The sequence below is a fragment of the Sapajus apella genome, unplaced genomic scaffold, assembly GCF_009761245.1.
Source record: "Sapajus apella isolate SASKATOON/1434 unplaced genomic scaffold, GSC_monkey_1.0 scaffold64, whole genome shotgun sequence".
Taxonomy (NCBI): Eukaryota; Metazoa; Chordata; class Mammalia; order Primates; family Cebidae; genus Sapajus; species Sapajus apella.
In genome coordinates, this window is record NW_022437004.1 from 5,615,591 (window position 1) to 5,641,604 (window position 26,014).

General features: G+C 36.2%; 1 protein-coding gene across 5 annotated transcripts in view; it reads left to right on the top strand.

Annotated features, from left to right (window-relative positions):
• RPAP2 (RNA polymerase II associated protein 2) overlaps positions 1–26,014 on the top strand; it is an 87,255-nt gene that overhangs the window by 6,712 nt on the left and 54,529 nt on the right. For 2 of the 5 annotated variants that reach the window (XM_032247884.1, XM_032247886.1), the window contains exons 6-9: positions 1,748–1,836; positions 13,838–13,897; positions 16,510–17,440; positions 25,781–25,863. In XM_032247884.1, the coding sequence (XP_032103775.1) occupies positions 1,748–1,836; positions 13,838–13,897; positions 16,510–17,440; positions 25,781–25,863 (1,163 nt within the window). The remainder of the gene's footprint in view (positions 1–1,747; positions 1,837–13,837; positions 13,898–16,509; positions 17,441–25,780; positions 25,864–26,014) is intronic. The other 3 variants (XM_032247888.1, XM_032247887.1, XM_032247885.1) reach the window with 2 other exon arrangements.

The following is a 26,014-nucleotide window of genomic DNA, read 5'->3' on the forward strand; positions in this document are numbered from 1 at the left end:
GCTAATAAACATACGAAAAGATGCTCAGTCTTATCAGTAATCAGAGAAATAGCAGAAACACATTGAATTATGTTTTCGCAGCCCCCACAAGATTGCAAATATTAGGAAATCTTTTTGCAACTAGTGGGAATGAAAACTGGTACAGTCTTTTTGAGAAATGGTTTGCATTTGTCTGGCAAAGTCAACTTTGCACATTCTCTATAATTAAACCTTTCTATTCCTTAGTATATACCCTAAAGAAATTCTTATACATGTACACCAGTATATATGTATAAAAATGTTCATAGCTGGATAAACAATGTGATATATACACACAATGGAATATTTGCCTTAAAAAAGGAAGGAAATTCTGACACATGCTAACAGGTGGATGAACCTTGAAGATAATATGCTAAGTGAAATAAGCCAGCACAAAAGGACAAATACTGTATACTTTTACTTACGTGAGGTACCTACAGATGTCAAATTAATAGAGGCAGAAAGTAGAATGATCATCAGCAAAGGTGGGAATGGGAAGTTAGTGTATAGGGTTTCAGTTTTGTAAGATAAAAAGAGTTTTGGGCCAGGCGCAGTGGCTCGCACCTGTAATCCCAGCATTTTGGGAGGCCAAGGCGGGTGGATCACGAGGTCAAGATATTGAGACCATCCTGATCAACATGGTGAAACCCCGTCTCTACTAAAAATACAAAAATTAGCTGGGCATGGTGGTGCGAGTCTGTAGTCCCACCTACTCAGGAGGCTGAGGCAAGAGAATTGCCTGAACCCGGGAGGCAGAGGTTGCAGTGAGCCAAGATCACACCACTGCACTCCAGCCTGGCGCCTGGCGACACTGTGCTATACACTTAAAAATGGTTACGATGATAATTTTCATATTATGTATATTTTACCACAATTTTAAAAAATGTTTTAATTGTAAAAAAAAGTTTATAGTAACATTGTAGTGATAGCAAAAAAATTAGAAACAACTCGGTTTTAAATGGTAAAGTGTAATATACTAACACAATGGAATGTAATACACAGTGAAAATGCATAAGATATATCTACCTGAATGAATCTTAAAAACATAATTTTAAACAAAAGAAGTGGCTGGGTATGGTGGCTCACACCTATTAATTCCAGCACTTTGGAAGGCCAGGGAGGGAATATCACTTGAGGCCAGGTATTCAAGATTAGCCTGGACAACAAATCGAGACCCCATCTTTACAAAAAAATAAAATAGCCAGGTGTGGTGGAATGCCTATAGTCCAGCTACTCAGGAAGCTGAGGCCAGAGGATTGCTTGAGCACAGGAGATAAAGGCTACAGTGAGCTATGATTGTGTTACTGCACTGAAGCCTGGACAACAGAGTGAGACCCTGTCTCTAAAACAATAAAATTTAATAAATGAATGAAGGAAGATAAAAATGTATAACAATATTAGTCCATTAAAAAAGTTTAAAAATAGGCAAAACTGAATATTTTTTAACAGGGATATGTACACAGGTGCTAAAACTGAAGGGAAATGAGGGAATGATTAACACCAAATGTATGATAGTGGTTACTTCTGGGGAATGTGGAGGGTGGTGCAGTTGGGAAGGGGCACATAGAAGCCTTCAAAGGTTCTGTACCTTATTTCTTACCTCAGGTGGTAGACTTGTAGGTTTCCACTTTATTCTTTAAACTATACATTTGTGTTTTATACTGTCAATGGTATGTAAGGAATGTTTCACAATAAGAAAAAAAAATGAGATTTATAATGTTCTTTTCAGTCTTTTTGCAGCAATTTTTGTTATCAAGCATCTAAGTTTTTTGAATCACAAATTCCCAAAACTCCAGTGTGGGTTCGAGAAGAAGAGAGGTAATTTAAGTCATTGTGTATACACATTTGTTCATATATTCTATTCTAATAATTTGTTTCTGCTTTTTGAGATTAGCTGAGAGTAGCTCTAGTTTTCCGTAAAAACTTACCGTTTTGTACACTTTAATTATGGGGAAATGTTATATTTTAAGCTAGCTATTAAGTATTTTACACTTAAAATTAGAAAATGCATACATACAAATGTTATTTGTTTGTTGTTTTAGCTTTATTTTTTTAATTTTTTTTATTATTATTATTTTTTTTGAGACAGAGTTTCACTCTTATTACCCAGGCTGGAGTGCAATGGCGGGATCTCGGCTCACCGCAACCTCCGCCTCCTGGGTTCAGGCAATTCTCCTGCCTCAACCTCCTCAGTAGCTGGGATTACAGGCACACACCACCATGCCCAGCTAATATTTTGTATTTTTAGTAGAGACGGGGTTTCACCATGTTGACCAGGATGGTCTCGATCTCTTCACCTCGTGATCCACCCGCCTCAGCCTCCCAAAGTGCTGGGATTACAGGCTTGAGCCACCGCGCCCGGCTGTTTTAGCTTTAATTGCAAAATCAGAACTTTAACTTCAGTGCCCTGTGATGCAAGTTCTGTCTGTGAATCCTGTTAAAAAATCCTGGAGGAAGAATGTTAAATATTTTCAGAAGTTACTGGGTCTTGGGATCAAAGTGAACTCTGCTGTGAGGAAGGTTAGAAAGTTCAGGTTACTAATTCATTTAATCTTTATACAAATCAGTACAATATTTTATCAATTTAAAGACAGACAATTAAAAATTAACTTTTTTTGTAAAAAGTTTATGGGCAATGCTGGAGTTTAGCCCCTTGGGAAATGATTTAAATACTTGCAGTGATTTACTAGATGCTGAAGTCAACAAAATTTTATTATTGAGGGTGAAATAGATTAATAATATAAAGATAACAAAAATTATTGTGGTAATTAAACTGTATTGCCTAGAAATTCCAATAAAAGGCTTAATGAGATAATTCCCAAAATAAATTCATGTTTGAAAGAGTACATTACAACACCACAGGCGGTGTTACTTGTGGTAAGATAGGAACTATGCTAAATAAACTAATGACCTAAACATAATGAGATGCAAGTTAACTAAAAAGCTCTGCCTCAAAAAAAAAAGCCAAAAACCTTCAAGTCTTTCCTGATGCATGAGGCAATATGATACCACTCTCAATTCAAATAACATCAATAATACTGACGACAGCACCTGTGATGGCAGACGCCTCTGTCTGTCAATCCAATCCTGTGTGGTTTAGGATATTGAAAACATTACACTGTGTGGCCTTTGATAATTGTGTTAAACATAACAAAGACTAAATTGTTCATCATTTCACCACCAGCCTGTCAGCTTTCTTGTCGGGAAAATAAAAGACTATGGCATTGTTCGACATGACTGGGAATCTAAGAGTACTTTTCAACTTACTCTCCTTCTCCTTTCTTAACATTTCTGTCACTAGAGCTGCCCATTACTTTCCCAGTCCTCTGAGAGAAACATTTTATTCCCCACTGAAACCAGTGTTTCCTCAAGTTATCCTTAACTTTGCTTCAAAAGATATATTCTCTACATCTTTAATTTAACCTTCTGTGCCATCCTCATATCTACCTCAACTGCTTCAAAACCATTTATCAAACCACTTTTCCTGCCATCTCTGTTTTCTTCAAGAATAGTTATTGGTACTTTCTTCAGCTAATTTAAAACAAGTCTTCCAGTCTGGTGCAATGGCTCATGCCGTTAATCCCCACACTTTGGGAGACCAAGGTGGGTGGATCACTTGATCCTAGGAGTTTGAGACCAGCTTGGCCAATATGGTGTTACCCTGTCTCTACTAAAAATATAAAAATTAGTTGGGTGTGATGGCAGGCACCTGTACTCTAGCTACTCAGGAGGCTGAGGCAGGATAATCACTTGAATCTGGGAGACGGAGGTTGCAGTGACCCAAGATCATGCTGCTGAACTCCAGCCTGGGCCACAGAGTGAGACTCTGCCTCAAAAATGAAATAAATAAATAAAATGAAGTAAAACAGCTCTTCCTCTAACTTTTGCCTAAAATCTTACCATCCTGTATTCAGGACACTCACTTTTTCCCAAAACTTGAGCCCTTTTACTTTATATTTGCAGTTCTTGAAATTCTACCTTAGCTATATACCCTTCCCTACCTCACTTAAAAAAAATAATTAAAATGGCCTTTGTGCCAGACGCAGTGGCTCACACCTGTAATCCCAGTACTTTGGAAGGCCAAGGTGGGCAGATCACAAGGTCCAGAAATCGAGAACATCCTGGCCAACATGGTGAAATCCCGTCTCTACTAAAAACACAAAAATTAGCTGGGCGTGGTGGTACCCACCTCCAGTCCCAGCTACTTGGGAGGCTGAGGAGGACAATCGCTTGAACCTGGGAGTCAGAGGTGGCAGTGAGCCAAGGTTGTGCCACTATACTCCAGCCTAATGACACAGTGAGACTCCATCTCAAAATAAAAAAGGGCCTTTAATGAATTGACTTAATTTACATTCAAATTGTGCAGTAAGTGCTTAGTACCTGGCAGGCTACACACATACACATATACAAATATAAAATCCAGCATGTGAATTTAACAGTCACTGGATGGTAGAGCATGAATTAAACAAGTTTGCTTTGATTTTTATAGGGACCTGTCCTATAAATTAGCAAGGTTAGGATATTGCATAATGAGAAACTGTGAGCAAAATTGAGAAAATAATCTTGTTGGAATGGATTGGGATATTGAACATTGGCCCACTTGAAATAAGGGTATATTTTGGGAAACAATAAAAGATAACAGGTAAATAACAAAGGGCCAGGCTGAGTGTGGTAAACCCTCAAGTACTGGGGAGCCATCAAATGTTTTTGAGCAGAATTTGATATTGGCATACAAAATGAATTAAAGAAGAAAGAATTATAATTAAAAGGTAAAAAGGTCCTTAGATTTAATCCAATCCCTTCATTAAGTGTATTTCTTAAACTACTGATAGATCTGTATGAGACTAGGATTCTATTCATTATATTCCACTTGATAAGAAGAAACCAGTGAATATATGTATGCATTTGCCTCATTGTGTAGCTTAACCATAGCCTTTAATTATATATAACACTTGTCAGTTTATAACCATATCAGTATCTTTTATATCTGGATGCATTTACCTTAATTTCCAAATTCTTAGGGGCAGGGATTATGTCCATGCTACTTAATGAATCCACTAGAGGTCACTGTTTTTTCAGAGACATCTTTTTACCTGTGCTCAGGATCAGAATTCTAGAATTTGATATTTTAAAAAGCTTGTCTAGCTATTGCACATTTAAATGCTACAGAAATGTGATAGTTTAAAGAAAGTCTGTTCACATATGATTTGGGATGCAATGTCCTGAGCCAGTCTTCTTTTAGGTAGGAAAAAATTGCTGCTTCTAAATAGTGGCATGTAGTATTTAATGCAGAGATATTTTTATTAGCTTACAATGAGTCATGATAAACTGTATCACAATAGTAATTTTAATTATCATAATTTTAAAATAAGAATAAATTTTTATGGCCAGGCATGGTGGCTCACACCTGTAATCCCAGCACTTTGGGAGGCCAAGACTGGTGGATCACCTGAGGTCAGGAGTTCAAGATCAGCCTGGCCAACATGCCGAAACCCCATCTCTACTAAAAATACAAAAATTAGCCAGGCATGGTGGTACACACCTGTAACCCCAGCTACTTCGGAGGCTAATTCAGAAGCAGCACTTGAACCCGGGAGGCACAGGTTGCAGTGAGCTGAGATCACACCACTGCACTCCAGCCTAGGCGACAGAGTGAGACTAAGAATAAATTGTTAAATCCACTCAAAATATTAGATATTTTATTGCAATGACTTCCAAACTTTTGACCACTATAATTGCATTTTACATTATGATCTCATATATGCATATAACTAAAAAGTTCTGTGAAACAGTATCCTTACTACATGAAATGCCTCTGATATTTTCTACTCTGTTGCTTTTTAAAAATGCTGACAGCAACCTACCTAATTGGTCCTGATCTGCAGTTTGAAGAGCACTGTTTTATTGGATTTAGCTCAGGCTTTTGGTTGTTTTACTGTAGGAAAGCCACTTCTCAACACTAAGTCTCAGTTTCCTCATTTGTAAAAGGAAAAAGTTGCATTTAACTTCTGAGTTCCCTTTGGTTCTAATGACATGCAGTTCTAAGCCAATTGTGTCTTTAGTCATTGCTACCATACAGAAAGTTTTCTACACAAGGAAATATTTATTAAAGTGATGAAAATTAAAGTTAGCTTAAGACTAGAAAAATTCCTACTACCTTGTAGAAAGGTCTGTTTCAAGAATTTTGAATAAATTTCCTAACTTTAATAATTTGATCTCTTTAGTCTGTAAAAATGGAGGCTGATAAAGGATATATCAAAGCTTTTAAATTACGAAGAAAAACCAGGGATGTTTTAGAGCATGTCCTGAACAATTTGAATGTGGCATCATTGAGGATACCATGACCTTACACATGATTTGGAAACAGAATATTGAATTTTACCTATTTTGGTCTCTCTTACATTATTGTGAAAGCTAGTAAGTACAGGCATATCTTGGAGATACTGCAGGTTTGGTTCCAGACCACCACTATACTAAAGCAATAGTGGATTTTTTGTTTGTTTCCCAGTGTATGCAAAAGTTATGTTTCCACTATAGTCTTTTAAACGTGTAGTAGCATTATATCTGTAAAAAATAATGTACATATCTTAATTTTAAAATATTTTATTGCTTAAAAATGCTACTGATCATCTGAGCCTTCAGCCAGAATTTATCTTTTTGCTGGTGAAGGGTTCTGTTTTGATGTGGATGGCTGGTAACTTATCAGAGTGGTGGTGTCCAAAGTTTGGGGTGGCTGTGGCAATTTATTGAAATAAGACAACAATGAAATTTGCTGTACTGATCGACTTCCTTTCACTAAAGATTTCTCTGTAGCATTAGATGCTGTTTGATAGCATTTTACCCACAGTAGAACATCTTTCAAAATTGGAGTCAGGCCAGGAGCGGTGACTCATGCCTGTAATCCCAACATTGTTGGCGGGGGGCGAGGCAGGAGGATCACTTGAAGCAAGACATATGAGACCAAGCCTGGGCAATACAGCAAGACCCATCTCTACCAAAAGTTTAAAAAATAGAAAATTAGCCAGGTGTGATGGCACACAACTATAGTCCTTGCAGCTACTTGGGATGCTGAGACCAGGAGATAACTCGAGCATAGGAGTTCATGGTTGCAGTGAATTAGATCACACAACTGCACTCCAGCCTTGGCAACAGAGCAAGACCCTGCCTCAAAAAAAAAAAAAAAAAAAAATTGAAGTCAGTTTTCTCAACTAAGTTCATGGAATATTCTAAATCTTGTATTACCATTTCAATGATGTAGACAGCATCTTCATCAGGAGTAGATTCTATCTTAAGAAACCACTTTCTTTGCCTATCCATAAGAAGCAACTTCATTCATGGATTATGAGATTAACGCAATTCAGTTACATCTTCAGGCTCCACCTCTAATTCTTATCTTGCTATTTCCACCATTCCATAGTGACTACCTCTACTGAAGCCTTGAACCCCTCAAAGTCATCCATTAGAGTTAGAATCAACTTCCTCAGTATTCTGCTAATGTTGATATTTTGACCTCCCATGAATCCCAAATGTTCTTTTTATTTTTTATTTTTTCAGAGTCTTACTCTGTCACCCAGGCTGGAGTGCAGTGGCGCATCTCGGCTCACTGCACCATCTGCCTCCCCCGTTCAGTGGCTCCATCTCAACTCACTGCATCCTCTACCTCCCAGGTTCAAGTGATTCTTGTGTCTCAGCCTTCTGAGTAGCTGGGACCACAGGCACACGTGACCACACTCAGCTAATTTTTGTATTTTTAGTAGAGATGGGGTTTCACCATGTTGGCCAGGCTGGTCTCGAACTCCTGACCTCAAGTAATCCGCCAACCTCAGCCTCCCAAAGTGCTGGGATTACCAGCATAAGCCTCTGCGCCTGGCTGTGATCTAATATTCTTATGAGATCCATTTCAGTTGCACAGATGTTAAATGCATTACTAAATGCAACAAACAAAACCGGCAACAAAAAAACCCTTACAATGGCCTCTGAGTGTTCAAGTAAAAAGAAGAGTCACACATCTCTCACTTTAAATCAAAAGCTAGAAATGATTAAGCTCAGTGAGGAAGGCTTGTCAAAAGCTGAGATTGGCCAAAAATGAGGCCTATTTTGCCAGTTAGCAAGTCGTGAATGCAAAAGAAAAGTTCTTAAAGGAAATTTAAAATGCTAGTCCAGTGAACACAAAAACAAAACAGCCTTATCGGTGGTATAGAGAAAGTTTTAGGGGTCTGGAAATAGGTTAAACCAGCTATTACATTCCTTTAAGCAAAAGCCTAATCCAGAGCAAGGTCCTAACTCTTGGCACATGCCTGTAATCCCAACTAATTGGGAGGCTGAGCCAGGAGAATCACTTGAACTCAGGAGCCAAGATGGGGCCACTGCACTCCAGTCTGGGTAACAGAATGAGACTCCATCTCAATAAATTCCAAAAAAAAAAAAAAAAAAAAAAAGGCCAGGTGTGGTGGCTTACACCTATAATCCCAGCATTTTGGGAGGCCAAGGTGAGTGGATCATCTGAGGTCAGGAGTTTGAGACCAGCTTGGCCAACATGGTAAAACCCCATCTCTACTAAAAATAAAAAAATTAGCCAGACATGATTGTTCATGCCTGTAATCCCAGCTCCTTGGAAGGCTGGGGTGTGAGAATTGCTTGAATCTGGGAGACGAAGGTTGCAGTGAATCAAGATCATGCCATTGCACTCCAGCCTGGGTGACAGAGCGAGACTCTATCTCAAAAAGAAAAAAAAAAAAAAAAAAAGAAAAATTTAGCTTTTCAGAAAGATAGAGGTCTTGTGATGTTGCAGTCTCAAAAAATAATAATAATAATCTTAAAGGAAAAGCAGTATTCAATTTCAGTGAGTCTTCCATTGTAAAGTTACTAATTGGCCTAATTTCAATAGTGTTGTGCCTCAAGGAATAGGGAGGCCTAGAAGAGGGAGAGAGATGAGTGAACAGCTGGTTGATGGATCAGTCAGAACACACACATTTATCAATTAAGTTTGACATCTTATGTGGGCTTGGTTCATGATATCCCAAAACAATTATACCAGTAACATCAAAAATTACCACATACTACTACAACAGATAATAATAATGAAATTTGAAATATAAGAATTACCAAACTGTGACACAGAGAACACGTTTTGTTGGAAAAATCACTGATAGACTGGCAGACACAGTTACTACAAACATTCAGTTTGTAAAAAAAATGTAATATCTGCAAAGTACAATACAATACAGGAAAGCACAGTTAAACAAGGTATGCTTATATAAATTTATTTACCAGATTTTATAATACCAAAACCTAGTAGTATCCCTTAAAATTTATAAGAGTAATATCTTTATCACAGTAAGCTCAATACCTCATTGGTATAGATGTTTCAATAAATTTAAGATTTAGACAAATTCATAAATTCCACCTCCATACTTTTATCAAGGTTTTGGAGTCAGAAAAGGCCTTGTAGGTTTTCTAGCTCCTGATGTTTAAGGTATGAAAAAATATCTGGAATATATCTGTAATTCCATGGAGAGTAACAGTCGTTCTCACAAAATGTCTCCTGATACCCTGTTTGAGACAAAACATTGACCTAGAATGGTCTGGGTCGTGGTGTACTATGATGCTTCTCATCTTGTGAGTTACAAATTTTTCACCCACTTGGTGGCCAGAAACAGACCACATAGAGTTTTGATGCTCTGAGACAGTGTGGTCATATAGGTAATTGTATAGTTGCAGTTATAAATCCTGTTTGGCTAAATGTAGGCTCTGACAAATCTTTGAAGGTGGGAAGTCTCTTGAATTGTAACCTAAAATTTTTAAGAAAGAAGGACAAATGTTGAAAATCAAATTATTATTTTAAAAATAAAATTGGGGTGAATGGTTAATGCTGACAGAGCTAAAAGCGCCATCATCTGGTCCAGAGTAGGGGATTTCACACATTGCTTCTTGGCAGTAAACAGTAGAATCTCAGATGTGCGGAAGCCAAAAACCTCTGCAGAACAACTATAACCTCTTCCTGAACGGCCACTTCTGTTGCTTGGTATACAGAATAAAAGCTTTTTGAAACAGGGTTTAACATGTCTCAAAATATATTTGAAAAGTTCTCACCATAGGGGAATTGTAGCCTGCTGCTTCATTTGGTTTATGTATAACATATATATCCCAAGTGATATATATGCACATACATATAAATATGTACACATATCCACTAAGTTCTTTGGCATAAGCTACTTCTAGTTTTAGATTTATTTTGCTAAAATGAAAACCAGCCATCTAATTTATACCTTAGTGAAAATAAAATGAAAATGTTTATGAAGAAACAGCTTAAAAACATTCTTTAACTAGGATGGTTACATATTTTTGTTTTTTAAATTGAACTTTCAGAACTATCTCTAGGACAACAAAAATTATGGGAAGAGAAATGGCACTTTTCAAACAAAAAGAATTTGAATTTCATCTAAGAAAGGATAGAAAAGAAAGAGCAATGTAACTTGGTGCTTCATTCTTTCTAAAACAGCACAAACAAAAACAAACTGGAATTTCATATTGAATTTTTCATCTAGTGCCTCAGTAAACTCCAAGCTAGTTTATTTCAGTGTCAGGTGCCATTCTTTATACATTGGGGATCAGGGAAGGTAGTTAATGTTTCTTTAAAATAGTTAACATTGGCCAGGTGCGGTGGCTCACGCCTGTAATCCCAGCACTTTGGGAAGGCGGGCGGATCAGGTGGTCAGGAGTTCAAGACCAGCCTGACTAACATGGTGAAACCCCATCTTTACTAAAGTTACAAAAATTAGCTAGGCATGGTGGTGCATGCCTAAAATCCCAGCTACTCTGGAGGCTGAGGCAGGGGAATTGCTTGAACCTGGGAGGCTCAGGTTGTAATGAGCAGAGATCTTATCACTGCATTCCAGCCTGGGCGACACAGCAAGACTCCATCTCAAAAAAAAAAAAAAAAAAGATAGTTAACATCTAGAAACAATGTTGAGTCTAGTTCTCAGAAAAATTACACAAAGGAGAGGAAAATCGTTTGTAAAGTAATTGAGTTCCTGTGAAAAGGATTAAGCAAAGGTCCTTACAACATTTTTGGGTCTTTTTCTAACACTAATTAGAGGCAACAGGATATGGAAAGAGCTTGGCCTAATTTGAATCCTAGATTTACTACTTGTTAACTATGTGATCTTAGGAAGTCATTTAACCTCTCAAAACTTTGGTTTCCTCATCTATAAAAATAGAGTTGTAAATTGTGTGAGGATTAAATGAAATAAAGTGTAAAACCAAAACCACCTAGCAGACAGTTTGGGAAGATGAAAAAGTGCTGGAGATGCTTGGTGGTGATAGTTGCACAACAGTGTAAATGTACTTCATCCTACTGAACTATATACCTAAAATGTATTAAACGGTAAATTTTATGTTGTGTATATTTTACCACAATTTTAACAATCCACCTAGAATATGGTAGTTAATGCTGATTTTTCCCTTGCCTTCTTGAAAGATAGAATTTTCTTTTAATTCTCAAAAAATAAGTTGTATAGCAGGGGATGTTTCATAAAGCTGTTTTAAATTGCATTCATAATTCACAGTAATTTTATATATTTTGATTACTATTTGATTCAGCCACACTTGGACCTCATTCTTGTTTGGAACTAGTCTGCCTCCAAGATCTTGAAGTAAGAGCTTCCCGTCTCTGACCACAACCTCTATCTCAATCTGCAGCTATCACTCCTGAGTCTGCTTTGTGACCTCATTTTGACCTATCTCTAGCCTAGTTCTATTCTTCTGAGTTGGCAGACCCTGTTACATTTGTTTTCTTGAGCTCTACAGTCAGCAATTACAGTGTCCTATTAAACCATTGTAGATTCTTTCTCCTTTAACCTTCTGCCATGTTCACCTTCCCAAGCTCCAGTCATACTTTTTTCCTATGTTTAGCTTGCTGAATGTTTTGGAGAAAGTTCTCAAATAAGCCCATTAGCACTTTAGATAAGCTATCTCATTTAATTCAGTCATAGCATCCCTGGGGAAATATTATGTTACTCACTTTATGGATGATGGAACTGAGGCTCAGAGTGGTATAGTGATTCACCCATGGACACTTAGTTTTATATATAGTTTTGGGATTTGAACCCAGGTCTGTCTGATATTCAAGCCTACATTCTTTGTATTCCTTTGGCCCCATTCTCTGCTATGTTTTTCCCACCTTTTTCTTTTTTTAGTAACTATAGGATAGACCTTGTCTACTCTCAGACTTTAAACCAACTACCAATCATAGTAGATAGCTTAACCCACTTTACTGAAACAATTGAGGGCATCCAGCAGAATCTTCTTCAACATTATTTTCTTCATATAGGCTCTCATTTCTCTGCCTCATTGCTGATAAAGTATCTTCCTTTGTCTTACTGATTCCACTTTCTCTCCCGGGCCTTGTTTTATGATTTATTTGTATTCTGCCTCCTTTGAGATACCCTTTCATGTTGATTATTTTCCCTCTACCTTAAAAAAAAAAAAAAAAAAACTGAAAAATATCTATTAACAGTCTTATAGTAATTGGTGGTCTCAGCGAGAGCCATTCCAGGGGAGTAATGAGTACAGATTCCAGAAGACAGAGAGTTGATAAATGAATAGGAGATAGGGAAGTTGAAAATGATGAGGGCAGACTTCTTTAATGAAGGCTTATGATGAAATGAGGAGGGGCTGTATGATCAAACGACTGTTGTTATTTTTTTTTCTAAGAAATTGAGTAGATTTAAACATGATTACATACTTTAAAAAAAGAAAGGAAAAAAAAAAGGGAGAGGTTTGTAGAGTAACACCCCAGACTGAGATTCATGGGATTAGCCTCAAATGCCTTTATATACAGACTATATCCATCTTTATAAGCCCAGCTGAAATGACACCTCTCTGCAACTCTTTTTGATTGGTTCAGGAGGAAGTTTTTCTTTCTTCTCTGATTTCCTGTAGCAGCTTATACATCTCTCATGGCATTTAACACATACTGTCTTGAATGACAGTGTAGTTATGAGCTTTACTTTCTGGGTTGGATTCCTGGCTCCACCACTTACTAGCTGTGCGATTTTGGGCAAATTGCTTATTCTCTCTGTACTCAGTTTCCTTATCTATAACATAGGGATAATATTAGTAGCTACATCACTGTTATGAGGATCAATACCTGTAAAGCTCTTAGAACATGCATTTTTCTTCTACTAAACTATAAGGGTTGGCTGGGCACAGTGGTAATCCCAGCACTATGGGAGGCTGAGGTGGAGGCAGTAGGGAGCAGGGGGTTGCTACTACTACAATGTAATTGCTTTCTCAGAAATTAAGGCAAAAAATCTTAATGACCATGTAAAGGAAATCCAACAGAATTATAAACAATCTCTGCCTTTAAGAAGCTTATAGTCTAGTTAAGGAACCAGACTAAAACATATGAAAAGTTAAACATTTAGTTAATGGTTCTAGTAGTAGGCCATAAAGGAGTACATGATTAAATATGTTACATTGTACAGACAATGATGACTCTGGAATTTAGAGAAGGGATTTACTTTAGTCCAAGTTAGTCAAGGAAGCCTTTATAGGGCTGGTGGAATTTGAACTTAGCCCTGAAAAGTGAGTGAAGTTCAAATCAGAGTGAGACTAATCTAGATTTCTTGTTGATGAGTTTCACAGTACTTTCTTGTCCTTTAATTTTTTTCTTAAAGAAAAAAAAATTTTAATGAATATTTTAATTATTCTTTTTATTTTTAATTACTCTTTATTTTTAATTTTAATTATATTTTCTACTATACATATTGAAGTTTAATAAAAACTTGAAAATATTTGACATATCACTTGCCTTCAGTTTTCTATTTCTGTATTGTTACAGGCATCCCGATTTTCAACTGCTAAAGGAAGGACAAAGGTATGGTTGAATCAGTATCGTTTACCATCTATTTATTTATGTTAATAGAAACATTAGGCGTGAACCAGGTGGTATGAGCTCTTGGACTTCCTGTGCTGATGCATTATGTAAGTGTCCCATTCTAGCCCACACAAAGAAATATTTGACCTGTTCAGCTTTTTCTTTTGTGATGGTAAGATGATGTGTTTGACCTGTATGATTTATTGTACAGCTGTTCCTACCAAGGAAATCTAATTTAACCTGTTGAAATATGACACAAATACAGCCTCCATCTCAGATACTGTGCTTCGTCAACTAGATTGTGCCTATTACATTTGTTGAAAGGTTATTATAGTCCTATAGGATTTCAAAACCAGTAATATGTCAGTTACTTCCAAGTTGTGATTTTTTTTCTCAACTTTCCTCATGGTATTGTTTGCCTGACCATGGCCATCTCTCAAAACACATCCCTTAACTCTCAGAATAAATGTTCCTAGTTAGTAGTCACTACCCTAGTCAGGGCATTGAGCACAAATAAGAGATATCTATTTATTGATGTATATCTTTAATTTATACCTTCAGATTAGTATAAAAACATATAATTGCCTTAAAATTCCAAGAGGAAGTATGAAATACATGAAAGTTAAATTGTTCTAATTTTGTTGAAGTTACACCTGTTTTTACTTTTCTTCTGATGCAAGAGACAGCACCATGGCTATATAGGCTAGATTCTAACTAAAAGATGGTATCTAACTCTGAACTAAGTTTTCATCTTTTTTCTTCATTCCCATCCACGACCTTGCTTTCACCTTTTTTTTAAATATATTTTTTTCCTTTACATTTTCCCACAGCATACTTCTTGACCTAGAGTGTTTTTCATCCTGATCTTTTAAAGTTTTGATATGTGTCTATGCTTGAGGGCATCCTTGTTTATTTCAAGTTTGTATTGATGAAGCTACTCTTGCATTCATTCTTTCATAATTCTTCATCTTATTCAAACTGAATCTGAAAATTGAAGAACATAGTCGGAGACAACTTTTGTTTTTTATTGTTAGCATGCTGTTGTAATTCTGGATTTTCAAATTTAAATATCTTTTATTGAAAATTGTTGATTTGCTAACTTTTTATGCTATGACTTTCCTGTGATTTTCATTCTGTAGAATTTTCTGTATGACAACCAGAATTAGAGAATTTATCCATTTATTTTTATCACTTTATCTTTTCAAACCTAAACACAATTCCTGTAATTTTTTTATTTAAGAAACCAGTAATAAAATTTTCTTTTTTTTTTTTTTTGAGACAGAGTCTCACTACATCACCCAGGCTGGAATACAGTGGTGCAATCTCTGCTTACTGCAGCCTCCGCCTCCTGGGTTCAAACAATTCTCCTGCCTCAGCCTCCCGAATAGCTGGGACTACAGGCACACGTGAGTCACTGCACCCAGCCACAATTTTCAAAAGAAAAACTTTTTTTAAAAAAGGTCAGCCGGTAATCCCAGCACTTTGGGAGGCCAAGACGGTGAGTCACTTGAGATCAGGAGTTCAAGACCAGCCTGGCCAACAGGGTGAAATACCATCTCTGTTAAAATACGAAAACTAGCTGGACATGGTGGTGCATGCCTGTAATCCCAGCTGCTTGGAAGGCTGAGGCAGAGAATCACTTGAACCTGGAAGGTGGAGGTTGCAGTGAGCCAAGATGGCACCACTGCACTCCAGCCTGGGCAACACAGCAAGACTCCATCTCGAATAAATTTTTAAAAAGTAAAATACAAAAATAAAAAACAAAAAGGTCAGCCAGGCACAGTGGCTCATGCCTATAATCTCAGCACTTTTGGGAGGCCAAGGTGGATGGATCACTTGAAGTCAGGAGTTCAAGACCAGCCTGGCCAACATGGCAAAACCCCATCTCTGCTAAAAAAAAAAAAAAAAAAAATACAAAAACTAGCCAGGCGTGTTGGCACCCACCTGTAATCCCAGCTACTTGGGAGGCTGAGGTGGGGGAATCGCATGAACCCAGGAGGCAGAGGTTGCAGTGAGCTGAGATTGCACTACTGCAATCCAGCTTGGGCAACACACTGAGACTATCTCAAAAATATATTTTTTTAATATTATTTTTCATACTATACTACATATATATTTTAAGTACATATATTTATATATAAAATAAGCATATATATAAATTTATGTTATATGTATTTATATCAATATATATGAAGTATATATATTTATAAAATATATGTATTATAAACATAAAAATATATACTTCATATATATTGATATATATATTTTTGCAACAACAGGCAAATCCAACTACTGCAGTAGGATAGCATTATCAAGTTTTTAAAAAAATTTTTGTTATACTCTTGTAACAATTTTTAAATAATTGGGGGAAAAAGACGAAGGAAGAAGAAGAACTATATCAAAAAATATATTATTAATAGATATGATGAAATTATAGGCTTCTTCTGAAATTTATATATCAGAAGCTGTAAACACGGTTTTACCTAGGGAATTAAAATTATTACCTTGAAAGTTACAATGTATAAATACTATGGGGTACTTTACTTTCCTGTTGTTTTGGTTTTTATTTGCTATTTATTATTTAATTATTTTATTTCTCTTTCATTTTACAGTGGCCATTCTGGAATAGAAGTAGAGTTATGCAGTAAAGCCATTAAAACATCAGATATAGACAATCCTAGCCACTTTGAAAAGCAATATGAATCTAGTTCTTCCAGCACTCATAGTGATAGTAGCAGTGATAATGAGCAAGACTTTGTTTCCTCCATTCTACCAGGAAACAGACCAAGTTCAACAAGTATTAGACCACAGCTGCACCAGAAAAGCATAATGAAAAAGAAGGCTGGTCACAAAGCTAACTCCATACACAAAGACAAAGAACAGACAGTAGTAGATGTCACTGAGCAGTTAGGCAATTGCAAATTAGATAGTCAGGAGAAAGCTGCTACAGGTGAACTTCCTTTACAGAAAGTAATTACTGAGAATTCTTCAAATAGTACTTTGCCTGAAAGATTAAAAGCTTCAGATAATTCTGAAAGTAAATACAGTAGGTCAGAAATAACTCTAGTAGGCATAAGTAAGAAAAGTGCAGAGCATTTTAAGAGAAAATTTGCCAAATCAAACCAAGTGTCTAGGTCAGTATCTGGCTCAGTGCAGATGTGTCCTGAAGTTGGAAAGAGAAACTTACTTAAAATTTTGAAGGAGACTTTGTTTGAGTGGAAGACAGAAGAAACTTTGAAGTTTTTGTATGGCCAGAATTATGCTTCTGTGTGTCTGAAACCCGAAGCCTCTCTGGTTAAAGAAGAACTTGATGAAGATGACATAATCTCAGATCCAGATAGTCATTCCCTTGCCTGGAGGGAATCTCAGAACAGCCTGGATGAGTCTTTACCTTTTATGGGCTCAGATACAGCCATTAAACCACTGCCCAGTTACGAGAACTTGAAAAAAGAAACTGAAAAGTTAAATCTGAGGATCAGGGAGTTTTATAGAGGACGATATGTTTTGGATGAAGAAACCACCAAATCACAAGACTCAGAAGAGGTATGTCTTACAGGCATTGAGTTTTTCCAGGTTATTAACATTTGGAAAACTCACCACAGCAAATCTTGGAGCAGGAGGGATATTGAAGAGATAATTGTTAAATTTTCAAATAGTTTCTTTAGTCATTCTGCCTTCTGGTTTACAGTGCCATCTCCATTGTTGGCATTACTATTTTACAGATAATGTGCAATTTTTTTCTAATGTAAAAATATCCTAAAATGGTGGGACAAAGTTTTCCCTAATTCTACAAATAAGAAATGAAGCCTCTGAAGAGGCTTGTTTTTTCTTCTTCGGTATGTATTCTTTCAGATTTATACATGGGTATGTGTATGTGTATGTTTAATGGAAGTATATGCTACGGAATAGACTTGCTAGTTACACTGGAAAATATTTAGCAAGCATGCCCATTTAAAATATTATAGATGAAAACAATTTGTAAAAGAGACTTATTGGGAAAGAATGGACAAAAAGAATGGAAAGCACGTTCAGATAGACCTAGATTTGAACATCTGTTTTGTCATTTAATAGCTGTATGAAAAATTAGTTTCTTGCTCTGTTTGCTCATCTGTAAATGGGACTATTAATAGCTTCTGTTGCTCAATTGTTATTTGTTTTAAAGATAATGTTTGTAAACCATTTATCGCAGTACATGACATATAATTGGCACTCAATAAATAGTACCCGTATGTAGAGATTGAAAATGTGCCACTGAGATACAGTATTTCTACTACTCATTTTTGATTGATGTGTACTCCCTGGAAAATGAAGTCATTTAACATGAAGAAGAATGGGCAGTAACCTTGTTTTTACCACAAAACTTTATTATCAAAAATTGCTAAGTAATTGTGGCTCTAAATTTAAAAGCACATTGGAGATTTGGAAAGAGGGTAGAAGTAGAAATATAGCAACAGATTTAAAAATGTCTTGTATTTCTATAGAGTGTTGCTTGACCCAGCACCTTACTTCAAATCATTTCAAGTATATTATTAGACATCATCTAAAACTTATATTAAGCTGGGAGAAACATTGATCTCTGTCACTGAGGTGCATAAACCTACCATGGAATATCACTTATTTTATCATTTTGTGCATTTTAGCCTTAAAAGGGAAAAAATAATCCCTGAAATTTGATTTTTTGTAAATTTATAACATTTTCCAAAAATATTACATTTTAAAACGTTTTCACTGAGGTATAACACAAATAGTAAGTATATGATTTCTTAAATTTTCACATATGAATATACTGATGTGCTCACTACCCAAGCCAAGAAATAGATCATTACAAGTAAACTAGAATCCCCATATATATCCCCTCCTAATCGGTACCTCTTCTCAAAATTAATATTATATTAGCACAGATTAGTTCTGTCAGTTTTTTTGACAGTATATATTCTTGGCGTCCAATTTATTTCATGCAATACTACACCTTTGAGTCATATGTGTTGTTGCATAGAGCTGTAGTTCCTTCTCTTATTGCTGCATAGTATTCCATTATATAAATACACCATTTATTTATGCTAATGGACATTTAGATTATTTCGAATTTGGGGCTATTATGAACAATATTCTTATGAACTTTCTTGTGTTTATCTCTCTGCTAATATGTATATGTATTTCTGAAGTATCTAGGACTGGGAATGCTAGGTTATTACATTTGCATGTATGCAACTATACTAGATAATGCCAAACAGTTTTCCAAAGTGGTTGTACCAGTTTACAGTTGTACTACTACTATATGGGAGTTTCCTTGACTCCATGTCCTCCCTAGTACTTGATATTGTTAGTTTTAGCCATCCTGGTAGTATTGCTTTGTGATTATAATATATTTCTGTGATGATTAATGAATTCAGCACTATTTTATTTGCCTATTGACTACTTGGATAGTGTCTTTTGTGAAGTACTTATTCAAGTGTTTTTTCTTATTTATCTGTTGGAATATCTGCGGGTTTAAAAAAATGATTTGTAGGGATTCTTTATGTATTCAGGATTCAAGTCCTTTTTCAGTTATATGTGTTGCAAATATTATCTTCAGCTCTAAGACTTGACCTTTCGATCTTTTTAATAGTGTCTTGAGTCCAGTTTATTAATTGTTCTCTTCAGTACTTCTATAGTAAATCTTTACTTAGTCCAGATTATTTTATCTTCTAAAAACTTTGTTGTTTTTCCCTTCACATTTAGATCTGTAACTCATCTGGGATTGATTTTTGATTATGGCAAGGAGTATGGGTCAGATTTCATGTTTTCCCATATAGATATCCAATTTACCCAGCACCATGTATTAAAAAGATTCTCTTATCCCTGTTCTATAGTATGACCCTTGTCATAAATCATATTTTTATAAATGTGTGGGTTAATTTGTCTATGTATCTATCTCTGGGCTAATACCATGCTGTCTAATTATAGTAGCTATATATAACCACATACTGCATAACAACATTTCAGTCAACAATGGGCCATATATACAATGATGGTCCCATAAGACTGTAATAATACATTTTTACTATGCCTTTTCTGTGTTTAGATACAAATAATTGCCATTGTGTTACAGTTGCCTACAGTATTCCATACAGCAACATACTGCCCAGGTTTGTACTTAACAGCAATGTGCTATACCATATAGGCTAGGTGTGTAGTACCATCTCAGTTTGTGTAAGTACACTCTATGATATTTGCACAATGACAAAATCGCCTAACAACACATTTCTTAGAATGCATCCTTGTTGTTAAGTGACAAATGACTATAAAATTTTAATATCTGATAGAATAGCTATCTTTAAAGTCTGCTCAATAACATTTCATAGTTCTCTGTGTAGAGGTCTTAAACATATTTCATTGCATTTATTCCTAGGTATTTGGAGTTTTATATGCTTTTGAAAGTGATGTCATTTAAAACATTTTTTTCTAACTGATGTTTATCTAGAAAATCAATTCATTTTTGTCTGCATTGACCTTGTAGCCAGTAACCTTGCTAAACTTACCTAGATTATGAATTATAATAATTTATAATAATTAAATTATCAATTCTAATAATTTGTAGATTCATTTGGATATTTTATATATGTGGCCATGTCTTATGTGAATAACTGTTTTGGTCTTTTACGTTCCAATTGTTATTCCCAGTATTTCTTTTCGCTGTCTTGTTCCACTGCTTTGGACCTTCAGGACAATGGGCTTCATTGTCTCATTCCTTATCTGAGAAGAAAAGTTTTAAATCCCACTAAATATGATGTTTGCTGTGGAAGTTTTTTGTATGGCCCCTTTATCTGATTATAAAAGTTTTTTTTTATTTCTAATTGACTAATAGTCATTATCCTAAATGCATATTGAATTTTATTATTTTCATGGGTATAAAGATTATTATATATGTTTTATTTTAACATTTATTTTTTAACAGTTTATTTTTTACACAAATAAATTCATGCCTCAGCCTCCTGACCATCTGGGATTACAGTGTGCACCAACATGCCTAGCTAATTTTTTTGTAATTTTTGGTAGATATGGGATTTCAACATGTTGGCCAGACTGGTCTCAAACTACTAGCCTCAAGTGATTCACCCACCTTGACCTCCCAAAGTGCTGGGATTACAGGCATGAGCCACCACACCCAGCCCCCAATGTGTAGTGTTTTATCCCTCACCCCCCACCCCGGCTTTCCCACTTGTCCCCAGAGTCCATGCACAGGAATTGTTTGGACCTGGGAGATGGAGGTAGCAGTGGACTGAGATCACACCACAGCACTCCAGCATGGGCAACAGAGCAAGATTCCAGCTAAAAAAAAAAAAAAAAAAAAAACAAAAGAAAAAAAAGAGATTACACACTGGGTACAGTGTACAGTGCTTGGGTGATGGGTGGCACCAGAATCTCAAAAATCACCACTAAAGAACTTAGAAGGGGAGTGAAGTGGACTCTGGGAGGGTCCTTGGTTGTATTTTTTTTAAGTGCACTGATTTTGTGTTGGTTGGCCTCCAGCCAGTAGGTGGTGCTTTCAAGAGTGCCTTAGCTGCAGTAGTATAGGGAGGATACAAGCTTGCCCTTGGGTCAGGCAGTGGGCGGGGCCATAAAGCTCCCAAGAGATTAAGTCCTTTGTCTTCAGCTACCAGGGCCAATAAAGAAAGACCATCAGGTGGGGGCATCATTTGGTGAGTCTGAGCTCAGAATCTCCTTGGGCAGGGCTTGCTGCGGCTACTGTGAGGGATGAAGTTATGTTCCCAGGGGGATTATGGCTGACTCTGCTGTGTCAAACAGGTCACTAGGGAAGTGGGGGAAAGCCTGTAGCCATGGGCCTCACCCAGCTCCCACACAGCCTGCAGCCCAAAGGGCCAGTCTCATTCCCACTGTGCCCCCACAACAGCACCAAGTTTATTTCCAGGCAGCTGATGAGCAGGGCTGAGAACTTGTCCCAGGCTACAGTCCTCCCAGCTGAGAAAGCAAGCTGACTCACATTTCCTTGGCTTTTTAATATTTCTGCAATAGTTAGTTCTTGGAGCAAAAATTCATGATGTGAGTCTCCACATACTCCCCACCAAGTGGGAGCTGCAAATTAGTCTTGCCTCCTATCTGCCATTTTTCCCCAGACCAAACATTTATTTTTAATATTAAACCAGCTTTGCATTCTTGTAATAAATTCAATTTGATTGAGCTATAATAGCCTTTTAATATAATACTGGATTTGGTCTCCTAATATTTGCCTTAGAATTTTTGCACATATTTTCAGAATGGGTGAGATTAGCATATGAATTGGCCATGGTCTCATCATAAATCATATGATGCAAATTAAGTAATTTGAGGAAAGTTTAATTATGAGACTGTTTTCCAAAGTGTGAAAATGTGGTCAGAGTGAAGGAAACCAAAGGAATAATACACTAATCATAGTTTGACAGCCCTCACCACCCCTAGACCTCAAGGAAAAAGAGAGGAGTAGACTATGGGATCTTGTACCAAGGAAGTGCTGCAGGTAGTAGACCAAGCAAGAACTGACTCTTCTGCACCATCCAGTTTGTTATTCATCATTGGCAAAACTCAGATAAAAGCCAGAGAGCAAGGAAGCCCACTGATGCAGCCCATGCAGATCAGCCTTCTGAAGTACAAAGACAGGTAGAGAAGGGTGAAAATTTTTCAGAATGAAGATAACCTGGCACTGCCTATAATTTTCCTTTCTTATAATATCTTTATTAGGTTTTGGTTGTAATCATTTGGTAAAACAAGTTGGGAAATGTTCTTTCCTTTTCTGGAAGAATGTGTGTAAAATTAATGTTGTTTCTTTAAATGTTTAGAATATCACCCATTGAACAATATTTTCCTCTGATTTTCTTTGTGGGTTTTCAATTTTTTTATTTTTTTTTTGAGATGGAGTCTCACTCTGTCACCCAGTCTGGAGTGCAATGGCACCATCTTGGCTCACTGCAATCTTCACCTCCTAGGTTCAAGCATTTCTTCTGCCTCAGCCTCCCAAGTAGCTGGGATTACAGGTGCCCGCTGCCATGCCTGGCTAATTTTTGTATTTTTAGTAGAAACAGGGTTTCACCATGTTGGCCAGGCCAGGTTGGTCTTGAACTCTTGACCTCAAGTGATCCGCCCACCTCAGCCTCCCAAAGTGCTGGGTTTATAGGTGTTAGCCACCACTCTCACCGGTAGGTAGTCAATTTTTTAAACTTTTTGTTATGCAAATTTTCAGAAACACACAAAGATAGACTAATACAATGCCTTACTATACAATGTGTGGTCCATGGAACCACCAGCATCAGCATCACCTAGAAGCTTGTTAGAAATGCAGACTCTCATCCCCACCCCAGATCTTCTGAATGAGAATTACTTTTTAATGAGATCCCCAGAAAATGTGCATGCCCATTAACGTTTGAGAAGCACTGTTGGGGTGTGGTGGTTTGGGTTTTGGTTTTGGTCTGTTCATTCCATCAGTCACTGAGAAAGATGAGTTAAAATCTCTCACCTTAATTGTGGATTGATTTTTCCTCCTTTTAATTCTGCAAATTTTACTTTTTGAGACCATGTTACTTGGATATAAATGTAAAATTGTTATGTCTTCCTGGTAAATTGAAACCCATATCACTATGGAGTAGCCTTTCTATTCGTTTTCTTTCTTTACAATCTACTTTGCTGACATTAACATTCTTGTATTAATGTTGTCAAGGACAGTCTGTCTAGATTGATAACCTTTGTTCTTTATGTGGAGAATTTAATCCATTTGCATTTCATGTCATAATTGGTATACAGTATTTGGGTTTAAATCTACCATGTCACTCCTCTTTCTATGTGTCCCACTGATTATGTCTTCCATTTTTTCCCTTGCTTTTTTTTGTATTGGATCATTATTCCATTTTTAGCCTCTGTTAACTTGTTTTTATATACTCTTTTACTGATCATTAAATGGTTACCCTAAAGGTTAAAACCTGAATCTGTGTCTTATTAAAGTCTAATGTAAGTTAATACTTTTATTGCTTCCTGGACAATTAGTACCTTAGAATGATTTAACTCCATCTATCCCCTCTTGATTTCTATTATTCAATATTTTTATTTTCTCTATATTTCAAATACTACAAGATTATTTATAGCCAATACTCAGCTGGATTATCAAATTAATTACTCTTTCATTGTTTCTCATTCCTTCTTCTATCCCCATTCTTCCATCTGGGATCCTTTGCCTTGTGCCTGAAGAATATCCGTTACTTCTCTTAGTGCCAGTTGATAATGAATTTTCTCAGTTTTTCTTTGTCAGCAAATTCGTTATTTTACTTTCACTTTTGAAAGATATTTTTTCTTTTTTTTAAAGATAGGGTTTCACCAAGTTGGTCAGGCTGGTCTTGAGCTCCGGACCTCAGGTGATCCACCCACCTTGGCCTCCAAAGTGCTTGGATTACAGGCGTGAGCCGCTGCGCCTGGCCAAAAGATATTTTTCTATATTGAATTTTAGATTAGCAGTTATTTTCTTTCAGTCTATTGAAAATATCATTCATTCCCTTGTCATTCCATTTGTATCTCTTATTGCTACTCTTTTGAAAGTATTGTGTTTTCTTCCTCTAGCTTCGTTTAAGATTTTTAAATAAGTTTTGGAATATTCTCAGTTATCTCTTAGATATTGCTTCTATTCCACTCTCCCTCTTCTCTTTAGTCTTTTTTACTGTATCTTGTTGGTCTCTTAATCTCCTTTTGTGCTTTATGTGTTTGGGGAGTGGTGACTGCTTCATTCTGGATATTTTCCTATTCAGCATTCTCTCTTCAGTCACTTCTACTGTGCTCTAAAGTCTACCCGTTAGTTCTTTCTTTTAAATACTGTATTTTTTTGTTCTAGGATTTTCGTTATTTTATATAGTTTCCAGTTCTCTGTCAAAAATTTTCAACCTTGTCATTTTTCTTCAAATATATTAAACATTTTAAATAATGCTGATAACTTCAATATCTAGATTCCCTGAGGATTGATCTCTGTAGGCTGTTTCAGATTTTGATCATATTGTCTTATTACATGCCAAACATTGTATGTTCAAAATTACAGAGATAACTGGAAAATCAGGATGTTGTCTTCCTCTAGAATAGATTTATATTTGCTTCTATAAGCAAATATAAATGATTTGGAGCAGTTCCATATCACTGTTATCTAATCAGAGATTAAGATGATTTCAAGGTGGGATTCACTCCCTGAAAATGAAGTCTTTCCAAGTCCTGGTCTCATATTTGGGGAGGGTTGCCCATACCCCTCCCTTCTTGAAGGATACCCTGAACCCTTTTTATTAGAAGAACTGCTCAGTTTCTCAGTATCAAAATTGAAAATTAATACCCTATCTGGAATTGCCTTCTCCAGGATCTCAGCCTGTAATTCTTTACAGCCTCATTAGCTCTCTGATGCTAACAAATGTGTTTCAAACAAATGTGGGTTTTTCCCCCCAACTTTTTTCAGTTCTCAGAGAGAGAGTTGGTTTGAATTACCTTGTTTGCCATTTCTAGAATGGTTAAAGGTCAAATCACATGATGACAGAACTCCTCATATTTATAGCATTTGCTAATTTTAATATTTTAATCCCCTACATCTGTACAGCATTTAGCAGTTTACAAAATCTTTTTTTATACATTTTATCATTTAATAAAGGAGGTATTAATATCCCACTTACACAGATGAGAAAACTAACTCTCCAAAAAGGGCACATGACTTAAGCAAGTTTACAACAGCCTAAGGACTGAGATGATACTCAAATTTAAATCTAATTCTCAAGTCTAGTTATTTACTGTGCCACAGATATAAACTTTTGTGTTTTAACGTTTATTGTTCTACTTATCAATGACAGAATGTAAACTTACGATTGTTTTGCTTTGTTTAAAAATATGATTCAGCATGATTCCACCTTTCCACTGATAGACTCAAGTTCCCAGAACCAGATTAGAAAACGCATCGTACTTGAAAAGTTGAGTAAAGTGTAAGTATGTAATTGTCATTCCAGCTTTTTAGTATTTTTAACTTAACATTTATGAGCTCATAATGTATAAGTAGTATCCTCAAATTTTGAACATTTTGAAAAATAATGTGAAAATTTTACATGGATTTCTTCACTTGAGAAATTTGAATTT